This window comes from Spinacia oleracea, chromosome 4 (assembly GCF_020520425.1).
Source record: "Spinacia oleracea cultivar Varoflay chromosome 4, BTI_SOV_V1, whole genome shotgun sequence".
In the NCBI taxonomy this organism is placed as follows: Eukaryota; Viridiplantae; Streptophyta; class Magnoliopsida; order Caryophyllales; family Amaranthaceae; genus Spinacia; species Spinacia oleracea.
Genome location: NC_079490.1, coordinates 135,310,715 through 135,333,822, shown reverse-complemented (window position 1 = coordinate 135,333,822; position 23,108 = coordinate 135,310,715). Strand labels below are relative to the sequence as shown.

Here is a 23,108-nt window from a genome sequence, read left to right as displayed (position 1 = left end):
TTCTCTTATTACATGACACGAACATAAACGGAGTGAAGACGCTTCACCTTCCATTATTATATGACACAAACATAAACTCTGTAAATGTGGCAAAATGGAGTGAAGACACGTCACCTAAGGCCGAACACTTTTCAGACCCTTCCATTTATGTGTCTCTTCCTACCATGAAATTTTAACAGTTGATACTTGATACCCAGCTGAAGGTGGACACAAAGGAGGGATCAGCATTATATAGAAAGGACAAACTGCATACGCTCACTTCCATACAATAGCGAAAAAGAGTTGGGCCAAGAACCTCTGACACAACAAATTGCGAACAAAAACAATCACCAAGTAGAAAATAAGAATTTAATAATGGTGAAAATATACTCGCGGGAACTGCACTTGCATCACATAAAATAGCTCTCCACTCCTCAAGTTACTGCTGCTAAACAAAATATATGATTTCCATCATAATTATGAATTTGAATAAAATCAGCTATCTAATCCTCACCCCCTAACAACCTTTTCTTATTACAACTGTTATTGACATAGTTCACCACACAAATATCAACAGGAAATTTGTCTGTGACCATTACGAGAAATTCATCAAGAATTCACTTGTGTACAGTTGAAAATAAGAGCACAAAAAAACTCTAAGCGGTCTTGGCAACAGGAGCAGTTTGACCAGTAGGCAATGTTACTGACCGCAACAATTCCAAAGATGAAACAAGACCGAAGAAATGAGACAGTATAGTGTTAGCTGATGCCTGCAAGAGGAATAAGCAAATGAGTTATTGAGAGTTCGTCAAGAAGATACATTTCTGTTTATCCCTCTTCTCCCTTCCACACCTCCTGTTCTTAATTTTAGGGGTGGGGGAGGGGGGGGGGGGGGGGGGGAAAGAAATTCACGAGAATTGAATTTAATAATTAAAATTTAAAAATCAATCAACAAAATTATGGAATATCTTATCAGGACCTCTACCCTCTTTTTAGTTTGTTGCGGGATGAGCTGGGAGTAAGAACTTGATTAGGGTGATTATTGTTCACAGAAGACTTTTGAGGTTATTACATACAGAGTATATAATCTTTCAACTTGCCTAACTAGCTGATAACCTCTTAATTATTTTTTCCACTGGTTTTAGGCTTTCATAGTGGTCCCCAAATGCGTGGTTTCTGAAACTAATCTGAGTTTGGTTCATTACATTTTGTATGATGTCCAACAGATGAACATCGTATTTAAAGGATAGTGTCATTTGGATTTATTACGTATGACTCAAAAGCTTGTTTATGGAGTCCATTCCACTCATCAGAAATGCTTAGGGATGTCAGAGGGGCGGGATTTATGGGAGACCCGCCCCGCATCTGCCCCAAGTAGGCGGGGATGGGGGGAAGTTTAGTGGGTGGTGGGGCAGGGGTGGGTATAAATATCGTACCCGCCATGGGTGATGGGGCGGGTGTGGATTTTGTGTTGGACCTGCCCCATCCCCGTCCGCCCCACTTCATACCGTCAAATCAAATCAAGTATTTAAAAAAATCTAAAAGTGATCAATTTTTTTGTGTTTGGATTTGTTTGAATATGATATATGAATGTAGGTGAGACTTTTAAGTTTTTTAATTTGGATGCAAATTTTAGGTGGGGATAGGAATGGAGGGACCTACATCCTCATCCGCCCCATTGACATCCCTAAATGCTCACATGACCTTTCATAGTATGCTTAAATGCTCACCTGACCTTTACAGTATGCCTTCACAGCATTGTAGAAGCGACTTTCATCACAAAAGAAAATTAGATAAAGTTGCTAGGTACATTTGTAACCCTGAGTGAGCACAACTGTGGCAAGGTGCCAACATAAGATGCATGCAGGGTTAACATGACTCCTTGACAAGATGTACCATATGCATCCATCTAAAACCAAAATAACAAGATACATTAATGAAAATAAATTGGAACACTTTCTAGCTCTTCCTTTTACCCCCCACCAACACCCACCCCCGAACTCCGTATGTGCTTCTTTTAGCAAATATTTTTTGTTCCATATTGGTTGTCACTTTAGGGTTCCAATACATTATACTTGTCACTTTAGAATACCATGCAATATTTATCATCAGTTTTGCATGTTAATAAAATAACCTTCAAATTGTTTTCAAGTGCATTAACCCATAGTCAACAAAGGAATCCCATAATATGTCATTTTGCCTATAGGGAGGGCAGGAATTGTGAAACAAGAATACACAAAATTGCATGAGACAGATATTGCATTTCTGTGGCTCAAAACTTAGGTTCCAAAGATGAATACCTGGACCAAGAACACGTCCAGAGCAAGAACAGGGCTAGCTCCAGGGGCTACACCCTGATAGTAAGGATTTGCAGATGTAGTGAGCGCCTTTGCCACAAGTAATCCTACAGTGGCTTGCATTCCCAGGATAGCAGAACCCATACCAAGCAGATTCACAGCTATTCCATTTTTCAGACTTCTGACAACATCAGCACGTGGGGGAGCCTAAAACCATTAAGAAAACTATAAAATCACTCTTGAGCAGAAGGATAACAAAATATCTAAGAATCAGATTGTTATTCACTATCACTACTCAAATCAAACAGCACAAAAGACCACATATTGGAAAGGACTAAGAAGTAGGAAAATAAGAGAATCATAAAGAAAGAAGTTTAAGATGCACATACATAAAATCTATGGAAATTTTTGAAAGCAAAACAGAGTGAAGTAATTGCCAGTGCATGGAAACTACAAAGGCCAAAACAAAGTCTAGAAGTAGAAAATTTTGCAGATTCAAGTGAGAGTTACTGCAGTCCCTGTGAGAGGAATTCCCAAACTAAAGTCAAGAGCAAATAACAACTTTATCTATATTGCACTCGGACATGGGGGAAAATATGACAAACTACAGATCACAATTTTATACCATTTCTTGCTTTCCAATTTTTTTTTACACCACTTCTGATTTGACTGCATCTGTATGGCGGTAACCATACAAATTTTATAAACACTACTCCATAAAACTACAGAAAAACCATGAAAGAGAACAGATAACAGTACAGCTTATACTGTCACTACCCAGAAGGAAATCCTAATTGATGAGAAAGCCAACCGATACTTACAAAGCTTAGGACCATGATCGTGAATTTCACAACTTGAGTCCAGAACTGAGCCTAAGCTTTCTATTACATCATACATGGTACATTAATGTGGAAAAAGAGGACATGAATCAGAGTTTGAGTGTCCTATTCTATTCTCTAAAATGACAATTTAAATGCTTACTGAAGACTACTTCTGTTAAACGCGAAAGAACAAAGGACAAACCATTGCAAAAGGTGAACAATGCCTACAGCAATAAAACGGTAGTTTTCTCTTTGGTCATACCTTTGATGGGTCATTTGCTGTTTTGCGGAGTTTCTCTGATAGCCTAAGGTAACCAAATGACCAAAAAACAGATATAAAAGCGGCAGCAATTCCACCGGCAGTAGCGTAGAAGGTAACAGGCGATGTGATCTTTCCAGTGACTACAACAGAAAATGAAAGAATCACAGCAGAAACAATCGTGCATATTAGCTGTCCCCAAAACCCAAATGTGCCCAACCTTTTGAAATATCTCGCCGTGTTCTCTAGTCTTTTAGCCACCTGTCCAAAATGCAAACATCAAAGGTGTAAATAACAGTAAAGGCACAGGCATGCAAGTAAAACCAATAACTATCAATCAACGAGCAACCATGTTAGCATTGTCTAAAGATATTCCTAAATTTTTCCACAAGTCAGAACTCCATTAAAATATCCAAACCTGATGACAGGAAAGCATGTTGAGCCCCAGGAGGGGGGGAGAGATAATCTCTCCATAAAGAACGAATGTGCATTAATCAAGAAAAATTCCAATCACAGATTGGCAATCCTCATTCCCAACTGAAGTATTAATTTCACATTCTTGAGCAATTATGTTTAATTTCAAAAAGAAAAAGTTCCATTCATACTATTTCAAACAAGTTCGATCCATAAGCAACATAACAGTCCAAAGACCACAACATTCGAGTCCGAATTTCACCATCACGGTCATTAGCTAAGTAGTAACTCTCTTTTGTATCACCAGTCTACAGCTCCTAATTCAAATTTGCTTCAGGGTTGCAAGGTACAAATCCATTTTATTTGCTCAAGATCAACATATTTGAATCCAAATTCTACCATTACTGTCAGATTAGGGTTTTAAACCATAACATTCTGAACAGAAAAAACTTTGAATTTTGATTATAATTTCAAAACCAGTGTCTAATTAAGCTGGATAAATAACATAATCTGACACTGAATTCGGCAATTTAGAGTCGTAATATGCGCTCAGGCTAATTCAATTGCAGTTACCAATTGCACTCGGACTATAAATTGGAGAAATTCATCAGCATTTTACAATAGAAGCAAAACCTAGAATTAATCACGAGAAATTCATGAAATACGACCCATAAAGAGTTGAATTACAGTGAGCTAACTCACCTGAGTAAGTTTAACCTGGTCGGACTCATCAACCGGTGAACCGTAACCCGTGGAAGCAGGAGAAGACGCCATTAGAGGAAGCCAGTGCGCCATTGTTCTCGATTGTGTCGAAGAGAGAGAAGGAAGGTAGGAAGATAAAGAAGACGACGACGGAGGAGGAGAAAGAAAGCGACTGGAAATAGGTATTCGCCTCGAAAGGTGTAAATGCGCGGCTGTTGTTACCACCGGTGACGGCGGCAGAACGCCGGGGCGAGCCGCCGGTAAGAGTAGCGTCTGCATAACTAAAATATGAGAGATTGGAAAGGGAACCAAAAAAAGGGAAAATATCTTTTTAAAATATGCTTGCTTTCGTTGTGAAATCAGTGAAGGTAAGCTACTGATCGAGCTCTCACTATGGTAGTGGACTAGTGGGTAACATACTTGAATTTGTGATGGGCCTTTACAGTGGCTTTTGGACTTGAAGTCTTGGGTTGGGCTTATGCGCTTATATCTAGTGTTGTAAAATCGGGTTATACCCGTATATGGTTGGTTACGGATTGACTCTAATCAGTTTTTTTTTTTGTTCTACTACGAGGAGTTCCCACCGCCTTCGGCGAGGTAATCTCCCGTGGGAGTTTGCATGGGTACCTCGATGGGCAGCATCCCTCCCAGTTGAGATTTTTTCTATTCCCAAGGCTCGAACCCGAGACCTTGGTTAAGGAGCAAGAGGCCCTTAACCACTCATGTCAACCTCAATTGGTACTCTAATCAGTTGGTTGTATCGGATAATATATTGTGCGGGGTTTGTGCCTGTATCACTGTATGGATTAGTGTCTTCTTCTTTCTATTTTTCACTCATTTTGGTTTTTGTTGGATTGAAGTTGGATCAGATCAATTTTTGACAACTCTATTTATCTCTACCAAATATTTGCCTTTTTTTCGTTAATAAGAACATTAGACAACTCTTATAATCAGTACACTATATCCTAAATTTTTTTATTAAATAATGGGAACACTGCAAAATTATGCAACTCCTATAACCATTGAAGAAGACTTTCATTTGCAGATTTGCTACTTATAAAGGGATTTTTCAAACAACTATTTTAATCTTCTACTATAGAACAACAAATAATTTCACTAAAGTGGTGAAAATTAAACATATTAGAAAATTACATGACACTGGATAACTTTTTTAAAGTAATATTTAAAATATTTATCTCGTCATAAGATTATACATTTAACGTGTCACATGGCTACATGATCAACAACATTGTACAAATGTATTAGAATGTGGCTGAAATCTTGAGTAACAAGGACTAAATTTTTAAAAATAAACATTGGAGTCGATACTCAAGCTTGACTATGGAGCATGTAGTATGACTAGAATCAACTTCGTACTCTGTACCATCTTACTTTACAGATAACTGGACAAAAATTTACTAAATTCAACATCTATTCACAAAAAGAAGCTTTTTCATGTTAACTTGAGAGATTTTCGATCATTTGACATTTATAATATAGGCTAGTTAATATTGCACTATTCAAATTGATTTCACTGAAATTCAAACAAATGTGAAATAATCATGAGAAACCAAGAAAACTAGCCCATGTTTTGATTCTTTGTGACAAATACTTGACACCAAGAAGACAACAAAGGGACGAACAATAACATCATGACTTCATGAGTAGAAGTATAAAAGAACAATAAAAATTCCTAAGACCTCGTAGTTTACCCACAATTACCTTAATTTGTTTTTATTATAATGTTTAAAAAATACAAAAACAAGATTATTGGAAGATGGACTGATTTTTGTCTACGGTATCACAACAGATTCACGGGCCCGGTACTAATACGTGTGCAATAGTTTTATATATGCACGCTATGCGTGCGAATATAAAAAAGTAAATTTGATCCCTTGAAGCAAATATACTATAAAATCAAGATCAAATCATCAATACTAACCAATAACACAAAAAATCTATTATTTTTTGTTTTATCTTAAAAGAATTTTGAAAGCGGGAAATACGCAATCTCTATTATATAAGTGAAAAAAACTAAGCAAACTATATACTATATTTATTTTATGTGCGATCGTTTAGAGCATCCCCACAAAAAATCTAACATAAAACATACACGGCAGATCAAACTGAGTAAATACATACTCCTAATAGATTACACCTGATGAAATGAAAACCATATGAAGCAGAATGACAAACAGGTGAGAAACAAAACAAAATGTACACATGCCAGTAAATAGGAATAGCCCCTCGGCCATAATAGTCAGCTCCAGGAGAACAGGGGTAAGTGTACTTGTAACTTTCATCACAATACTTTTGGCTTGGGCTCAATTCCCTATTGTAGCAAAGTCCCCAAGCAAATGGTCCACAAGTGGCAAATCCATAACCACCTGGTACACACAAAATCATTTTAAGCCTCCATATGATTGATGACAATGTAAATATGATCAACACAACCTAATTCTCGTAAGTTGAATTCTACAGATACAAGACAGGCATAAGAATCTCACACAGTAACAGTAAAGTATTCTCGGATTTTATTTTATTTTTGAAAAAAGGGCATCAGATCTCGAGGCATTTCAAAACTCCATTTACACCAAAACAATTGTCCAAATGCCACATACGACATCCCAACTAATGTTAGACAACTGATTTTGGGAAAGGGACGTAAATAAGCGATGGACGAAGGAGGAGATCGAGGACACATAAGCAGTAGTAGCAGCAGAAACAACAACAACAACAACAACAACAACAACAACAGAGCAACAATGTCAAAGAGATGGTCTACAACAGAACCTCAACTACCACAAAAGAGATAGGGCGATGGAGTTAAGAGAGGAAGAGTGTGCGCTCAAAGAGACGAAATTTCTAGGGTTTGGAATGGAGAATGGGGGTTTTAATTAGGGGTGGGGGTATTGTCGTCTATTCTAAGGGGGACACCTGTGAGGGGGTCGAAAAAGCACGAGGCTAATGCATGACCTCGTCCCTCGTGGGCGTGACGTTGTCAGATCAAGTGTAGTGAGATTTCCTGTGAGTTTACACCCAATCGACTAGTAATATAGGAGTCGCCATTCAGTTTTTAACGACAATGAGAAAAACTGACAAAACCCGGTTATCGTGACATAAAGGGAGTGCAATTATGTTCGACCACGACGGCCATAGGTTCCCTTGTGATCCCTGGTGTGGGGATCGCTCAACGTACACCCGCAGGGCAGAGATTGAGAGTTCGGGGGACTGTAACTACCGAGAAGAGTGCTCATCGATAACTCCAGAGGCAGGTTATCCTTACTAGCTCAGCATAAATAATTGAAGGGACATGCGTTAAACTATTAAACTATTCTGAATTGATTTTAGTAATATGCAACACATAATACTAAATAGATCATGATTATCTTATTTAGATTGATTTAAGGTACCTAGCATGATAATTCAATTGTCCAAGGTATTATCTTATTAGGCGTGATAGATCAATCAAGTTAATAGTTTGACAATTTTATAAAAGGGTGATGAAAGCGATTAAATCATGCGAAGGGACACATTACAACGCACCCTTGAGAGGTGCGTCACGGTTCTCAGAAAACTAACCACTTGGCTTTGCTATTTCTCCTTTTATTTAACGAATCTCGGGTTTCTGAGCAGTGTTCCAGTATTTGGGCTTAATTCATCAGCTACAAGGGACAGGATACGTTCTGTTCGACTTTTGGGTCAATTGCGACAGAACGCGGGATCAATTTCGCAGCGTGAGGCTTAGGCTTAGGGTCGGAGTCAATACTCAGATTATGAATTGTGTGTTGTGTGTGTTGTGTCCTTTTCACGTCGGTTTTAGGGGTCTATTTATAGGAAAAAAGTGGCGTAGAAAGATAGATTTTCAGGAATATGAATACGAAACGGATTAGGAAAAGAATCCGTCCCAGGTATTTTCGGCGCCCAGCACTGGGCGTCAAAGATTTCGGCGCCCAGGGCTGGGCGTTGAAAATAGGATCTGGGCAGAATTCTTTGTCAGATTGGACTGTAGAGTACGGAGTCCATTAAGAGACTTAATCCGAGTTATTTGGTGCGTATCAATTTACAACCGAATGCGTCTGAGCCCTTTACGAACTCTAGGTTCGTTATGAGTTTAATTAATACGTTAACTCTTTTATCGAATTGCGATAGGAATAGAATTCCTTTTACAATTTCTATCTCTTTTAGGATTTATGTTGGAGTGCAACACCTAATTCTGACAGGTTTCTATCTTTTTATTCTTACTACTTTTAGCAATTACCTTTTACGACGGCTACTATTTTTAGCAGGTTTCTATAAATGTAAGCTTTGGCTGAAATGAAAGGGTGATTTGAAATTCGTTATTTTATAGGAGATGCGTTGCCAAGTGGAGATTTATGTTCTCATCATCGAACCTTCCCTTTCGGGAATGGGGACAAAAGTAGGTGTCTACAACACCAAAATTGGTTTTATTAAAAGAACCTCAGCTCTTCACTTATACAACAGAGATTTTCTAGAATCATACTATTCCGTATTACTTTAAGAAAATTTTTAGAGTTTGTTTTTTTTACCTTATTTTCACTTATTCTGGGAAAAAAATGGTGATGATAAAAGTCGCAAGTTGCGACAATATTTAGTTGTCGCAATCCTACTGTTGGATTCTAAATGGTACATATAGGCGCTACATAGGTCATATTTCATCAAAATATTTTTACTATGTAGTATGCAATATTTTTCTATGAAAATCTCTATTATATAAAGGAACAGCTGAGGGCAAAAAAGTAAATACACTTTTCGTGTTCCCTTATGAATAGACGTTAATACCCTCACAAACCCATCCTTCCTTCCCAACCCTAGAGTTTCACTGACCGCACAATCTCGAGTAAATAGGTCTGGAGGTCCCTAAACTTTGCCAAAAGGAGCAGTTAGGTCCCTCAAGTTTGAAAAGGAGCATTTAGGTCCCTCAAAATGGATGGAAAACGCTGCTTTTTGTTTTCCGTCACTAACGGCCGTTAAAATTCAATTAAATTAAAAGGAAACTAAATAAAAGGCACTAAACGACAAAAAAATAGTTACATTTACCATTTACCAATAATTAAATAAAGGAAAATTCATTTCAGTTAGCTTTTTACAAAAATATAGCCGTTGAGGCTCTCAAAAAACAGAGTATTTAACATTCCATGGCAAACAAAACAACAATAAAACACTTTAAAAAAAAAATTCTTTCTTCTCCATCTTCTGCTCTGTGTTTTTTCTCTGTTGCTCCACCATAGCTGACTCTTCTCAACAAAAAGGTATTTTTCTGCCATTTTTTTTAAAATCTTAAGTTAGCTTATTTTAACAATAATTAACATATTTAGGAAATAATTATTAAAACGTAATTTATTTGCAAAATGATGAACAGTGCTATCTCTTTGTTCAACAATGGTGATAATGAACACCCTAAGAGGTGCTACTGTGGATTCACAGTATCCATTCAAAAGGCATGGACAAAAGAAAATCCTGGAAGGAGGTTCATTGCTTGTCCAGATTATGATGTTGAAACAAACAGAAGGGGTTGCATCTTTTTTAGATGGATTGATGAACAAGAACCAACAACTTGGCAAACAATTGTCATACTAGGGTTAATGCAAGATAAACAAAGCCTTGCTGCTGAAGTTAATAGTTTTAGGACAAAACTTAGTGAAGCTAACAATTATGCAAGGAAGAGGGAGGCAGACTATGTGATGAGCAAGATGAGAAGACCTATTAGTGTGAAATGTGAAGTGTGGGTTGTAATCCTAGTGGTTCTGTTTTTTTTTATCTGGTTTGTTTTAAGTTAAGTGGGTTAAGTGGGTAGGTAAAATGTAATGATCTGCACTAATGAAATGTAATGAAGACTTTAAATTCAATAAAATCTAACCTCATGGTCTTTTTTCTAATCTTCTAGCCATTGCAAGATCCTGCAATGCTTGGCTTGATATTGTGTGTCCTTGACTTGGTTGAGTCTGTGACAATGGGAAGTCATGTGCAGGGAAGGAGTAGATGGTTTGCTCACCCCCATGATCAGAATAGAAAGCTGCAGGAGGTCTTTGCCTCTGTGGTGTGGGGAAATGTTGTGATATAGGCTGCATTAATTAAAACAAATTAGGAACAAGTTGGCTTCAGTACAGTAAAGTAACATGTAAGAAAGAATTTGAGTATATTGAATGACTTACAGTAGCTATTCTTTGATACCCATTTGGGTAGGTATAAATACCCACACCCTTATTGTGCATTGGTATAGCTGAACTGGTTCTTGGGTGTTGTTGTTGTGGTGTGGTCTGCTCTGCAGTAGCATGATTGTTGCTGTGTTGTTGTTGCTTAGGGGCATTCTTGCAACCCCTTTTGTTGTACCACATAAGCTGCATTTCATAGAACAACCTGTTCTCTTCAGCTTACCAGATGCAGTTACCTCTCCAACACCATATCTCCTCTTTGTTTTAGGTCTTCCATTGACCTTTTTCACCTTTGGAGCCACAACAATGCTATCAGAAGTAGGCCACTCTTGAGGACCATTTAAAGGCTCTAACAAAAATTCATATGTCTTCATGTAGGTCTGTTTGCAGAAATATGCATTGACATATTGTTCTGGGTGGTCTACTTTATTCCATATAGCAACAATTGCATGTTTGCATGGAATCCCACTCACCTGCCATGCATTGCAACTGCAAGTATGTTGGTTCAGATCCACCACATACTTAACCTGTGTTGCACCTTCTCTTACTCCATAGCAAAACCCACCATCCCAGTATGCATTCCAACCCCTAGCCCAAATTTTGTGTTTCTCTAACTGAATTTGGATCCTAGGACACAACATTATCTCCTTTTTCCCAATGAAATCTCTTTTCTTATGCAGTCTTTCCATCAAACCCTCTCTGATATCTTCCAACATGGTAATAATAGGCTTGTGCCTTGCACTCAAGATGTATGCATTAAACACCTCACTCATGTTGTTGTCTACACTGTCACAACAAGATAATGGAGTGTAGAATGCCCTACACCATTTCTTGTAGTTCCTTTTCAGTAGGTCTTCAGCAGCTTCATGTGAAATACCCCTCATTACTTCAATGTTTTCATTGAAGTGATTTACTGTGTTGCTTTTTGCAATAGTCCAAAATTGTTTTCTGTACTCTAAACCACCTCCAAACACTCCCCTAAAGTTACAGTACACATGCCTTGCACACACCCTACTTTCAGCTTGTGGAAACACATTTAACACAGCAGCAAGTAAACCCTTTTGTTGGTCAGACATGAAAGTGTACCCTGCTCCTTTACTAGTGCCTAAATCAGTAGCTAGAAGTTCTAGAAACCAACTCCATGTGTCAGTGCTCTCAACCTCACAAACAGCCCAAGCCAAAGGGAACATTTGATTGTTTCCATCCCTCCCTACTGCTACTAACAATTGACCCCCAAATGGTCCCTTTAAGAAACATCCATCAAGTGATATGAAAGGTCTGCATCCTGCCAAGAACCCTTTCCTAAGTGCCTCAAAACACAGATACAGTCTGTCAAACACATTTGCATCCAACTTCAACTTCACTGTGTTCCCTGGATTGCTTCTTAGTATCTCAGCTGCATACCTTGGGAGTAATGCATACTGCTCTTTGTATTCACCAACAATGAGTGCTTGACCCCTTCTCCTAGCCCTGGCAGCCTTGTCTTTGCTCACCCTTATACCCTTTTCTAACCAAATGGTTTCCTGAATATCTTACACTCTCATGTAAGGGTTAACCTTAAACAGATTCTGGTAGTGTTCTGCAATCCAATGTGAAGTCATCTTCTTAATGATAGGTGTCCTACCACAAGTGTGCTCACTGACAAATGTTTTCACTGTAAATGACCTTCTTCCTCTCTCCCATGAAGCCCAAATTCTCCATTTACAACCTTTATCTTTGTGCTCACACTCTGCACAAACCCTAGTGGAATCATTTTTAGAAAATGGAATGTTTCTTCCTTTATCAATTGAATAATCTATGATTGCTTTCCTAAATGTCTTTGGATTCTCAAACTGTTGCCCAACATAAAAAGTGGCTTCCCTCTCTTCAGTTTCAGTGTTGTTTTGTTTCTGTTTCCCTCTCCCCCTCTTATGGTGTTGTGGTGCAACTAAGTAACCAACATCATCCTCATCTTCTGACTTACTAGGGCTGTCTAAGTCACTGTATCCATCAAAGTCATCCCCCAAATTCAGACCACCTTCTACTTTACTTTCTGCTAGTTTTTTCAGCATTACTAACTCCTCAAAATAAGCCTTTTCCCTTCTCATATCATCAGATATCTTAGACCTAGCAATGGCTAACTCATCATCATCCTCATCTGTACCCTCTGAATCATAATCAATTTCAGGTTGGGGCACATTTTGAGGTTGAATTTGAGGTTCAGGTTGAGGTTCAGGTTGAGGTTCAGTTTGTTTGGGTGGGAGTACTATAAAAGGTGGTTCCATATAATCAGAATTTAAGTCAACCACATCAGTATTCAACAACTCAAGGAAGCTACCTCTCCCTCCTCCCCCTCCTTCACTCCTGTTTAGGTTAAAGTTGTAGGTGGGTTTGATTTTATGTTCAATGTATATATGAATGCTTTTGTATTCAAAGAGTAAAGCTAAGAAAGGGTCACAAGTACTACTATCAAAACCTAAAAACCTAACCCCATTCTTGAATTCTTTCCTAGGGTCCCAGAAATGTACTTTCTCTATATCATTATAACCTAAACTATCCACTAATTCCTTAACATATTTGCCATCTGCATTCTCATGGATGTAATCAAAGACATCCACCCTCCCCCCACTATAAACCATATCACCTTGCACAACCCATTCACCATCATGATGCACATATATGCAAGGGTTCAAAGTCAAATCATCAACATCTGATCAAAGTTAAAACAATATCAATTAAAAAAAAAACTTTAAGAAATCAAACCAAACCAAATCTTGAATAACAACACAAGAGATAACAAAAGGTTAAAGTTGCATTCATTCATTCATCATGATCATTTCAGTTGCATTTACAAAAGGGTAGGCTTCAACCCTTACATTTCAAACCTCAATCCACTATTGAGGGAGAAGCCTACGGTTAGATATAAACTACTGTCATAGCAGTGACAAATACCAAAAATCAACATTTGTCACATTCACAAAAACCTAATTGCAATGACAGTAGTAATGTAATTGTCCTTGAAAATTAAAAATAAAAAAAGCTATAAACAAGCTGGATCATCATAATCTTGACAAAAGAGGGGCCACCACCAGCGCCACCACCACCCACCCCTGCATGGCCTCCACCACCAGCTACTCCTCCTCCTTGAAAAGGAGGGGGAAGCCGTCAAAGTAGACGGTCATGTCCTTGTCCATCCAGGCGTGGAAGTCACGGCCATCATTGTCAATGATGTCCATGATCACCCACTCCCGCAGCCACGCGCGGTAGCATCCTTGAGGGTAGTGGTATGGGAGGCGCTACCGCAACTTGGCCCACCTACGCCACTGCTTGCATACCATCTGCACAGCAGCCTGCCCCTCCCAGTCCAGCTTGGTGAAGATCTGGGTGATGAGGATGTCTTGATGATGACAAAGGGGGTGTGCCTCCCTTAAAGCAAGGTCTCCTAAAGTCAAAGTAACGGCCAAAGTCAATAAAACAGTAAGTAAACCCTAATTATTATACGGAATCTAGATTAAAATACTTCTAAATTAAACAATAGTTTAAATAAACACCATTTTCAAGAACATGCAAGCATCAATTCGAATTAATCAAACTCTGTTTTTTATTTAAGTGAATCAAAAACAGTTAGTGAAACCCTAATTACTACAAAATCTAGTTTAAATTAATTCCAAATTAGGCAACAATTGTATAATTTAACATATTAAACACCATTTTCAAGAACATGCAAGCATCAATTCGAATTAAATATTGGAAAGTAAAAACGGACGAAACCCTAATTCCAACTTCAATTGATAAATTATGCGAAATCAGCCCACGATTGTTTAAATTAACATATAAAACACCACAATCAAGATAATGCATGCACCAATTTTGGAAAAAAGTTACTTAACAAAAAAGCCCTAATTTATCATGGCTCAACTGCAAACATTTATTGAAAAAACCGACAAATTAAATGAAAATACCTTCGTCCCATCTGGAAATTCTTGTTCTCTTGGGGGTGCGAACTTCCCACTTATCAGCAGTCCTCTTGTTGGATACGCAAGAACCCATTTTTGCAGAAAACTCAGAGCAATAACTTCAAATTCTCTTAAGTGTTTGAGTAAATGGGAAAAAGACAACTGAGAGTGAAAATGGGAGGGGGGACCATATGAATAGGAAGTGAAAAGGGGGGAAATAGGGTTGGAAACAGTAAAAAAAATACCGCCAAAACATTATTAGGAAGGAACCAGAAAAAACGAGGGAAGTTGGAAGGTTTCCACGTGTACACATTGAAAAAGTAAGTTGAAAAGGCTAAGTAATTGGAAAAGGCTTATTTTCATCAAAATCATCTGTTTTCAATCATTAATCTACGTGTATATTAATTCTCCTTTTATTTTAATAATTTTTTATATTATTATATTCATTTTAACGGCCGTTAGTGACGGAAAACAAAAAGCAGCGTTTTCATCTATTTTGAGGGACCTAAATGCTCCTTTTGAAACTTGAGGGACCTAACTGCTCCTTTTGGCAAAGTTTAGGGACCTTCAATACAGTTTACTCGCACAATCTCTCCCTCCTAACTCCAGGGTAATTCTGTAACTCCAAAACCTCCCTGTCTTCTTCCCCGGTCCCCGTCGAAATCCTAGAAATTTAAACTCTGAAATGAAGAACCCTAACAAATTTTTATCCCTTACAATGAAGAATCCTAACAAATTTCGAAGATCTAGATTCCTCATGGTGGAAAAACAACGATGCAGGCGCACAAAGTACGGATTGCAAATTAGGGTTCCAAATCAAGACGGCGCGACCAAGACAAAATTTTGCAAGTAGAAAAATCTATCTACATTTCTCCACCTTCTCTCCGATCTTCGGCCACCCTCCCGCCAGGCCGCCCCCAATTATCTGAGCTTCTATACCTGTCTTCGATTTCTAGGGTTTCTTGCTCGATCTACTCATCTTCCTTCGCATCATTTCCTCTCATCAATTATTTCGCCTTAAACTTCAATTCCCGAAAATCGGAGGTAATTTCTTGATTTTTGGTAATTATGTCCCATTTTCCTGATTTTTTTCTGGCAGATGTTTGATTAAAATTCCAACAAATTGGGAGGGGTGAAATATGTGGTTCAGTTTAAGGAGCTGGAGTGGGAGGAAGGAGCAAAATGAAGGAGAGAAAGAAATCACAGATTTATATTTGAACAGGCCTGAAAATGAAGGAGAGAAAGGTAATTTTTTCTGCGTTTTTTCTCTCTCTTTAGATGAAGATTCATATGTTCATACGAGATGGGTGTCAAAGGGTTTTGTTGGGATGTTCAAATACGAAAGTGTAATTGTGTTTTGTATCCTTTTTTTTGTACTTTATTTGTCTATTTTGGGGTGTTTTTCTACCTTCAAATTTTGAATTTGTGCGCTATAAAGATTAAAGATGAACAGGAACCCTTTAATTTGAGATTAAGAGAAAAGAAATATGGTAGTTGGTAAGTAGGGAATGGATGCTTATGCAATTCCTAAGCAAATGCCATTTCTATCAATGTGCTTTCATGCTCTCTAATGCGGGTTTTTGCAGCTTTCTTTATGACTAATTAATGATATTTTTCTACCATTTTTAACAGTTTCCATGGTGGAATAATTAGAGTGTTGAGCCCGTCAATTAAAAAAAAAAAACGAATAAGGTCTTTTAGGATAGTTGAGAACTTGAGATCATGGCCTCTTTGAAACATAACCGTAATACAAAGTGGTAAATGATCAGAAAATTAGATCATTTTGAGTACAAATATGAGATGGTATTAAAGGGTTTTGTTGGGATGTTCAAATAGGAAAGTGTAATTTGTTTTGTCTCCTTTTTTTGTACTCTATATGTCTATTTTTGGATGTTTTTCTACATTCATATTGAATTTGTGCGCTATAAAGATTAAAGATGAACAGGAACCCTTTAATTTGAGATTAAGAGAAAAGAAATATGGGAGTTGGTAAATTATAAATTGAAATTGAAAACAATTACTCTATTTTTAGTTTGTGTTTTTGGTCGAGAATTTGAGCTTAATTTGGACAAATAAATCGATTTAGATAATTTGGTATATTTATTGGTAGCTTAATCTGCAAGAAAAATTAAAGGATGTTGTTTTAATTTGAACACAGCTGAATGTGCATAATAACCAATTCTAGAAATTGGGTATTTCTTATTTGTCAAGAATCTTTGCACTAAAATCGATTTTGGGAATTGGGTATTTTTGATGAGTTTTGAACCTGTTTTGAAATGTTGATTACAAATCAGAAAGTTTATTTTGTTTCTATGGAATGGGAGTAGATCTATACAAATCTAAATATGTCTTCTTATGGGAGTAGATCAATACTCATGTGTTTTTTCACATTTCCCCTCTTTTCTTAAATCAATACGCAATCCTTTGATTAAGTTTCTTCAAATTTTGTTGTTCTTATTCCACATTCGTATGTAGTTTTTCTGGTGTAAATGGGTTAGAAAAAATGGAGAAGCACTGAATTAAGGTCTTGAATCTTGGTAAAGTTCATTGATTACTGGGAATGGGAATAGGAGCTGGTGGAAAAGGGCAGATGAATCGACATAGATGAGGACTACAATGTCGTTACTGATTCTCTGGATATCCTGAGATGATTTTCGATTTTAACCCTAGGTGTGAAAAGTTTCAAATCACACACTTAATGTTTGCAGATTATTTGTTCTTACTTCAATGAGTCTCTTATATGTGTCTTTTTTAAAGTTCTCAAAGTCTTCATTATGTGAAGAGAAGAATCGGTTTAGCGGTCTTCTTTAGCTTGAGATTGTAGGAACTAATATCACTGCTATGCTTAATTGGTTTCTGTTGCTATGATATCATACTGATTATACATCTATCATGCCATGCTTCATGTTAATCATGCTATCATTCAATTGGGTGTTTCATTCAATTGGTTTCTGTTGGTATTTGCAGGCTGTCGTTTATAAAGGAAATGTTTTGGTGTTATACATGAGCAAACCACCTGGTTTTAAGCCACGCTGGACAAAACTGGAATTATGGCTAATCTTGAACTTGGTCTGATTGCTCAAGATATTATCGAGCTACTGTGAAGAAATTGGGAAGTAAAATTCTAAGTCACAAGAAGGGAAGCCAATGAACTTGCCCATAACATTGCTGCTCTAGCCTTCGAGCTAAAAATCGATCATCAGGTTCAATGTGTACCAGTTCGATCTCAATGGTTTCAAACAGTAGATTTCATGTTTTCCCTTTCCTAGCTACATCATCTTACTATGTCAGGCCTGCGAGCCAACTGCTCATTTCCTTTTCATGCTTTTACTTTGTTTATTTTCTAAAAAACTCCATCGTACTTTGCTGGACTGATGTCCCGTTTTTCCCATTCGAGGGCCTATGATTGAATGAATGTAGTTCTCCTTTTCTCTTTAAAAAAAGTTATAATTTCTGCTATGACTCTGCATTAAACTAGCATGTTATAAGTTTGGTTGAACTTATATAAGTTATAATTTCTGCTATGATTGAATGACTCTGCATGTTATAAGTTGCTAGGATGAGAAGATACAAAGTAAAGACCAAAAATATTACAACAGTTGGTTATATATATATATATATATATATATATATATATATATATATATATATATATATATATATATATATATATATATATATATATATATATATATACTCCCGCACGTATCACGTGCATATAAGACTAGTATGTCAATAAGTAGTCGATGCAAAGCAGGAAACAAATATTTATTATATATATAATAAATTAGAATATTCAGATTTTCCTACTTTTTTTTAACATATATAATAAGTTATATAAGTTAAATGTTTTAGTTTCCAATTACTTTCATGACACATAAACATGTCATGTCATCATTGTGACATGGCTTAAAGGTCGCAATATCATTTTTGAAAAAAAAGTAGTTTAAATATGTTCAACTATAGTCAAATAAGATAAGTTTGGGGCAAAAAAAGGCTACATAGGTTCACTTTATAACCAAAACAAGTTTTGATAAATTCTAACAAATTCAATTAAGTTCATATAAGATATGTTTGAAATTATGTGAATGTAACGCGCCCTTAATACGGAGCACCAATAATATATTGACACAGTGGTTAAGATGAATGAATTGTATACATAGGTTACCTATTCAAATCAACGCTCACTGAGTATTTTGTATAATTTGTAATCCTGTTGACTCACTTGTACAAGGGAAAAAAAGCAATTGTGTTTAATTTCTCTTCTTATTTGTAATGCCTTTGTGACTTATTAGGTTAGGGGTAGGGGGGGATCATTGTTTCAACTTCTAAGGTTTTGTGTTCTTTTTTGCACTTATTTCCTAATATACTTGGTTGACTACTTTGTGTAATGCCAAACAACGTAGGATTTATTAATTGTGCAATCGAAAATGATAAAGGGCGTAACTTGCGACTTTTAAACCGTGTCACAATGACGTAATTGAAAACTAAAATATTTAACTTATATTAACTTATTCCACATTTTACAAAAAAGGTAGGAATATCTTAATATTCTACTCCTTCTGTCTCTTTGTTCTTTACGTTTTTCTTTATGGGTGTCCCAAAATATTCTTTACATCTCCTTTTATATTATCACATAAATGCTTTAATATTCTGTCAAAATTTGTGTCCAATGATTATTTAAACCAATTAAATTCATTGGGTCAATTTATCTCGCACACTTTTTCATTGACCCATTAAAATTTCTCATTTTACCAATATCAAAATTTTGATAAAAGTGAAAACATTATAAATAAACGTAATTTGTCTTGTTAAAAAAAATAAAATCTCAATGCACATTAATTCATCGTTAAAACGCGTGCAAAATACCAAACGTAAAAAACAAAAAGAGAGGGAGGAAATAGTTTATTATAAATATAAATAAATATGGTTTTCTTCTTTATATCTACTACCTTATTTACATATTTTCACAAAAAAATATTGCATTGATAGTAAAAAATATTTTGATGACGCATGAAATACGTAGCGCCTATATGCACCATTTAGAATTCGACACATAAAATTGCGACAACTAAATATTGTCACAACTAACGATCTTTATCATCACCTTATGCAATATGGATTTATATGATAAGCCAAAATTAAACGGCCATTAACACGTGATATAATTTATGGCCCATTTTTATTTATCTCGACCTTTTATTTTGTTTTACATAGTTGAGTTATGTTTATTGTTTGAAGGTGTCTGAACAACTAGAAGTCCAATTTGGTTTATTGTACTTACTAGTTTAATTTAGGGCCGTGCAACGCACGGTTACTATTAAAATAATTTTATTATTTCAATAGTAACTACATAAAAAGACTTGTGATATTAAGAGCACGTGGCAAAAAAAAGGATATACGGAAAAATATAAATTCAAAATTGTTTAGAAAAAATTCAAATGAAATAAATTTGCATATTACAATACAAAGTAAATGGTTATAGTTGTATACTTGTATACAGATTGATCTAACAAAGTTAACCAAATCCGAATGACTGACCCAAGACTAATTTTAGAAAAGACCCAAACATAACTGAGTCAATCAAATGCAACATAGTTTGAATTGAGTACAAATAATTTTGATATTGGACTTATAGTGTTAGTCTATTTACCATGTATAATTATTTTAATTAACATTTGCACTTATCATGTATTATATTATGGGAAATTCTCTATGGTAGCAGTATACTTTTGCAAATTCTCATTGGTAACAAAATTTATACCCGTTTCTCTAAAATAGCATTAGGAATCTCATTTTTCTCTAACATAACATTATTTTACTAATTTCGACATAATTAACCAAATTAAAGTTAATCATGGTTAACTCATTCCCTCTAAAAATTCTAGATTACAGACGAACAAACCCTTTTATTTTTTTATACAGCAAACCAACATACCCCATTTCCCCCTCTATGTTCTTCGTGTTAACTAGTGCTCGGTGATAACTGGTTCATTAAGTTCACTACTACAAAAGTTGGAATAAAGAACGCATAATGGATAACAGTCAAGTTGGATAGACGCTTTATAAAACTATATAGTACACCTCCGTTAGATAACCGCTATATAAAAGGAATAAATACATAACACTCCCCAACTTAACCGCTTTGTATTCTGTTTACAAATTTTAATTATTTTTTTAAGAATATTCTTTTAAAATTTTTTAATTATTTTTTAATAATAATAATAGTAATATGGCCATATGGGCGTTTGGTCTCCTTTTTTTCACCAAATGATTTGCGATTCTTTTAAACCTAAATGTACTCCAGCAGTCGTCACTCATACGAGTAAAAGTAAAACCCCTCCTCCATCTCTCCTCTTTCTCGAGTGTGGGTAATTGACTACCCTTCATCTACGCTTGCTGGGCGCATCACCTCCGGCGACGCTTGTTGGGAGCATCACCTCCGGCGAACTCTGAAGCAAGTACAACATCCGATCTATGACGGTGCACAAAGATGATTAAGTTCTGGTGGTCGTGGCACAAACCCAGAATATTTCCCCAATTATGGACTCCCGACATCGCTCCATCTAAACTATCTCTTTTCATCCTTGACACCAACTATCAGATGAGTACTTCCTCAATACCTCTTTATTCTTTTAATTTTATTGTTTTCCCACCTATTCTCAATTGTTTTTGCTGTTTAATTTTGTGGAATTTGGGAGATTTTACTTATAGTCGTAGTAGGAAATACGAATTAGGGATTTTTTTTATAGAGTTAATAATGATAACAATTATAATCATGGTAAATTTGATGATCCATTAATAACAGTGATCAATTGAGTAAAAGATCAGATGGGAGATTGAAAAGATAGGTGTTTGGAAGAAGAGTACAATGGTAAATAAAGAGAGACAGCCAGCAAAATGGGGGATTTTATACACCCTTGATTTAGATGGTATTATGTGCAATAGCTGTGGGCCTGTAACGGGAGATCCCTCTATGATTTCAAGTTGCCTTTTCTATCTCTTCAGCTTCTTCTCAGTTCAAATGAGTTCATTTATTTTTCAGTTGTTTAATTTAGAAAATTTTCCATATTTGTTGTTGTTGCTGCTTAATCAGGCCGCCAAAGTTCGATCGTTGACCAAAATTCACTTTGTAACTCTCTCATTTTTTATTTTTTAATTATGAACTTAAATTGATTTTAGACTATGCATATCTGCAAGATTGTTACTCCGTTTTTGTTAATTTAAGAATTCTTGATTGTTTAAATTTTATATGCTATCTGAATTTGTTTGTTTGATATGTCTTTAATTTGTATAGAATATTACCAACTTTTCTAATTCTTTTGTTTTCTAATTCTTTTCTTTTTGGGAAGTGATGAATTTCATTTGATGACTTATAAATGGTTAAGAGCTGCTAGAGGATCAGAAATGTATCTTTCTTGTCCCTTTTTCTGTCTGCATTTGATGACTTGTAAATTGTATCTGTCTGCTATCAAATAATAGAATGAAGCATCCAACACAATGAACAACAAACAGAGTTACCTGCAAGGAAATCGAAGCCATAAGAATTCATGTCTCAAGGAAATCGAAGCCATAAGTTATAATGAACCATACTATCTTACATGTTTTTGTAATAGATCGCCTGATTGTTAGTAACTTAGTAAGTCATTAAATTATATGTCAAGTCATTTATCATCCATCATGCCGGTAGACTAACGAATATAGTTTAACAGTACAATATATTAAGTGGCTCGTTTAAGGTTGGTTTTGAACCCTGCAAAAAGTGAGCTAATCTTAAGTAGTATTTATAGCCTATTTCTAACACCTTGCCATTGGTTTTGAGTGTTAAAATGTCAAATTTTCATTTAATCTAATGCCTAATTGTTATCTATATTTTTGTAAAGGTCTATACTCCGAGGAATGCGCCTTATAGTAATGAGGAAATCGATGTGGTTCGTGAGCAATGGACTAAGTTTTTTACAAGAAAATAATTATTATTGGCATGGGCTTAGAGTTGTTGTTTGTCTGGACTTGTGTCTGCACCTCCCTGCGATTCTGTTGCTGTTGTTGTATTGTTTGTCGTTCTTTGTTAAATACTATTTCTGCTTGCTATCAGTTCATTTCTTACTCTTGCATTTTAACTTGTCTTGTAGTATTTTAACAAAGCTCCCACGTATTCTCAAACTACTATTGATGCGGTAAGGGAGAGGTGGATCTCATACGTTACCGAATATCACCAACCAAATAACGATGAAAATGAAGATGATGATAACGATGATCTAGTGTGACTTAAGCTAGCTCAAGGAGACGGTTACCTCAGTTTAGTCCTGCAGACGAACTGCCAAGTCTACCACCAGTAGACAATTCCACCAATATGGTCCATGATGTTGCTGTAGAAGATGTTCTTGCTGCAGAAGCTGCTATTGTTGCTGTTACACCATCCCCTGTTGTTGCTGCCACACAATCCCCAGTATGTTGCTGCTGCTACAGAAGCTCCAGCGACTGCTGCAGAGGCTAGCTCTTTAATTTTTTTTTTGATATTGTAT

The 23,108-nt window shown here is 36.2% G+C and overlaps 1 protein-coding gene and 1 long non-coding RNA gene across 2 annotated transcripts; both read right to left on the bottom strand.

The window, feature by feature from the left end:
• Positions 1-334: 334 nt before the first annotated feature.
• LOC110777248 (protein TIC 21, chloroplastic) lies at positions 335-4,852 on the bottom strand. Its single transcript, XM_021981853.2, has 4 exons — positions 4,473-4,852; positions 3,360-3,617; positions 2,280-2,483; positions 335-749 (listed from the first exon to the last, which is right to left on the bottom strand). The coding sequence occupies exons 1-4, from the start codon at positions 4,749-4,751 to the stop codon at positions 636-638; spliced, it is 855 nt and encodes a 284-aa protein (XP_021837545.1). The 5' UTR covers positions 4,752-4,852; the 3' UTR covers positions 335-635.
• A 4,684-nt stretch (positions 4,853-9,536) lies between these two features.
• On the bottom strand, positions 9,537-10,663 carry LOC110777250 (uncharacterized). Its single transcript, XR_002530376.2, has 3 exons — positions 10,649-10,663; positions 10,354-10,558; positions 9,537-9,753 (listed from the first exon to the last, which is right to left on the bottom strand). It is a non-coding gene; the product is annotated as an uncharacterized lncRNA (long non-coding RNA).
• Between the last annotated feature and the right edge of the window lie 12,445 nt (positions 10,664-23,108).

What these genes read in the sequence shown, in the direction of transcription:
- LOC110777248 (XM_021981853.2), bottom strand. Translation starts at nt 4,751, where the DNA reads ATGCAGACGCTACTCTTACCGGCGGCTCGCCCCGGCGTTCTGCCGCCG. An exon ending in ACCAGGTTAAACTTACTCAG is followed by an intron (nt 3,618 to 4,472) that starts GTGAGTTAGCTC and finishes CATTTTGGACAG; the next exon opens with GTGGCTAAAAGACTAGAGAA. An exon ending in CAGCAAATGACCCATCAAAG is followed by an intron (nt 2,484 to 3,359) that starts GTATGACCAAAG and finishes TAATGGTTTTAG; the next exon opens with GCTCCCCCACGTGCTGATGT.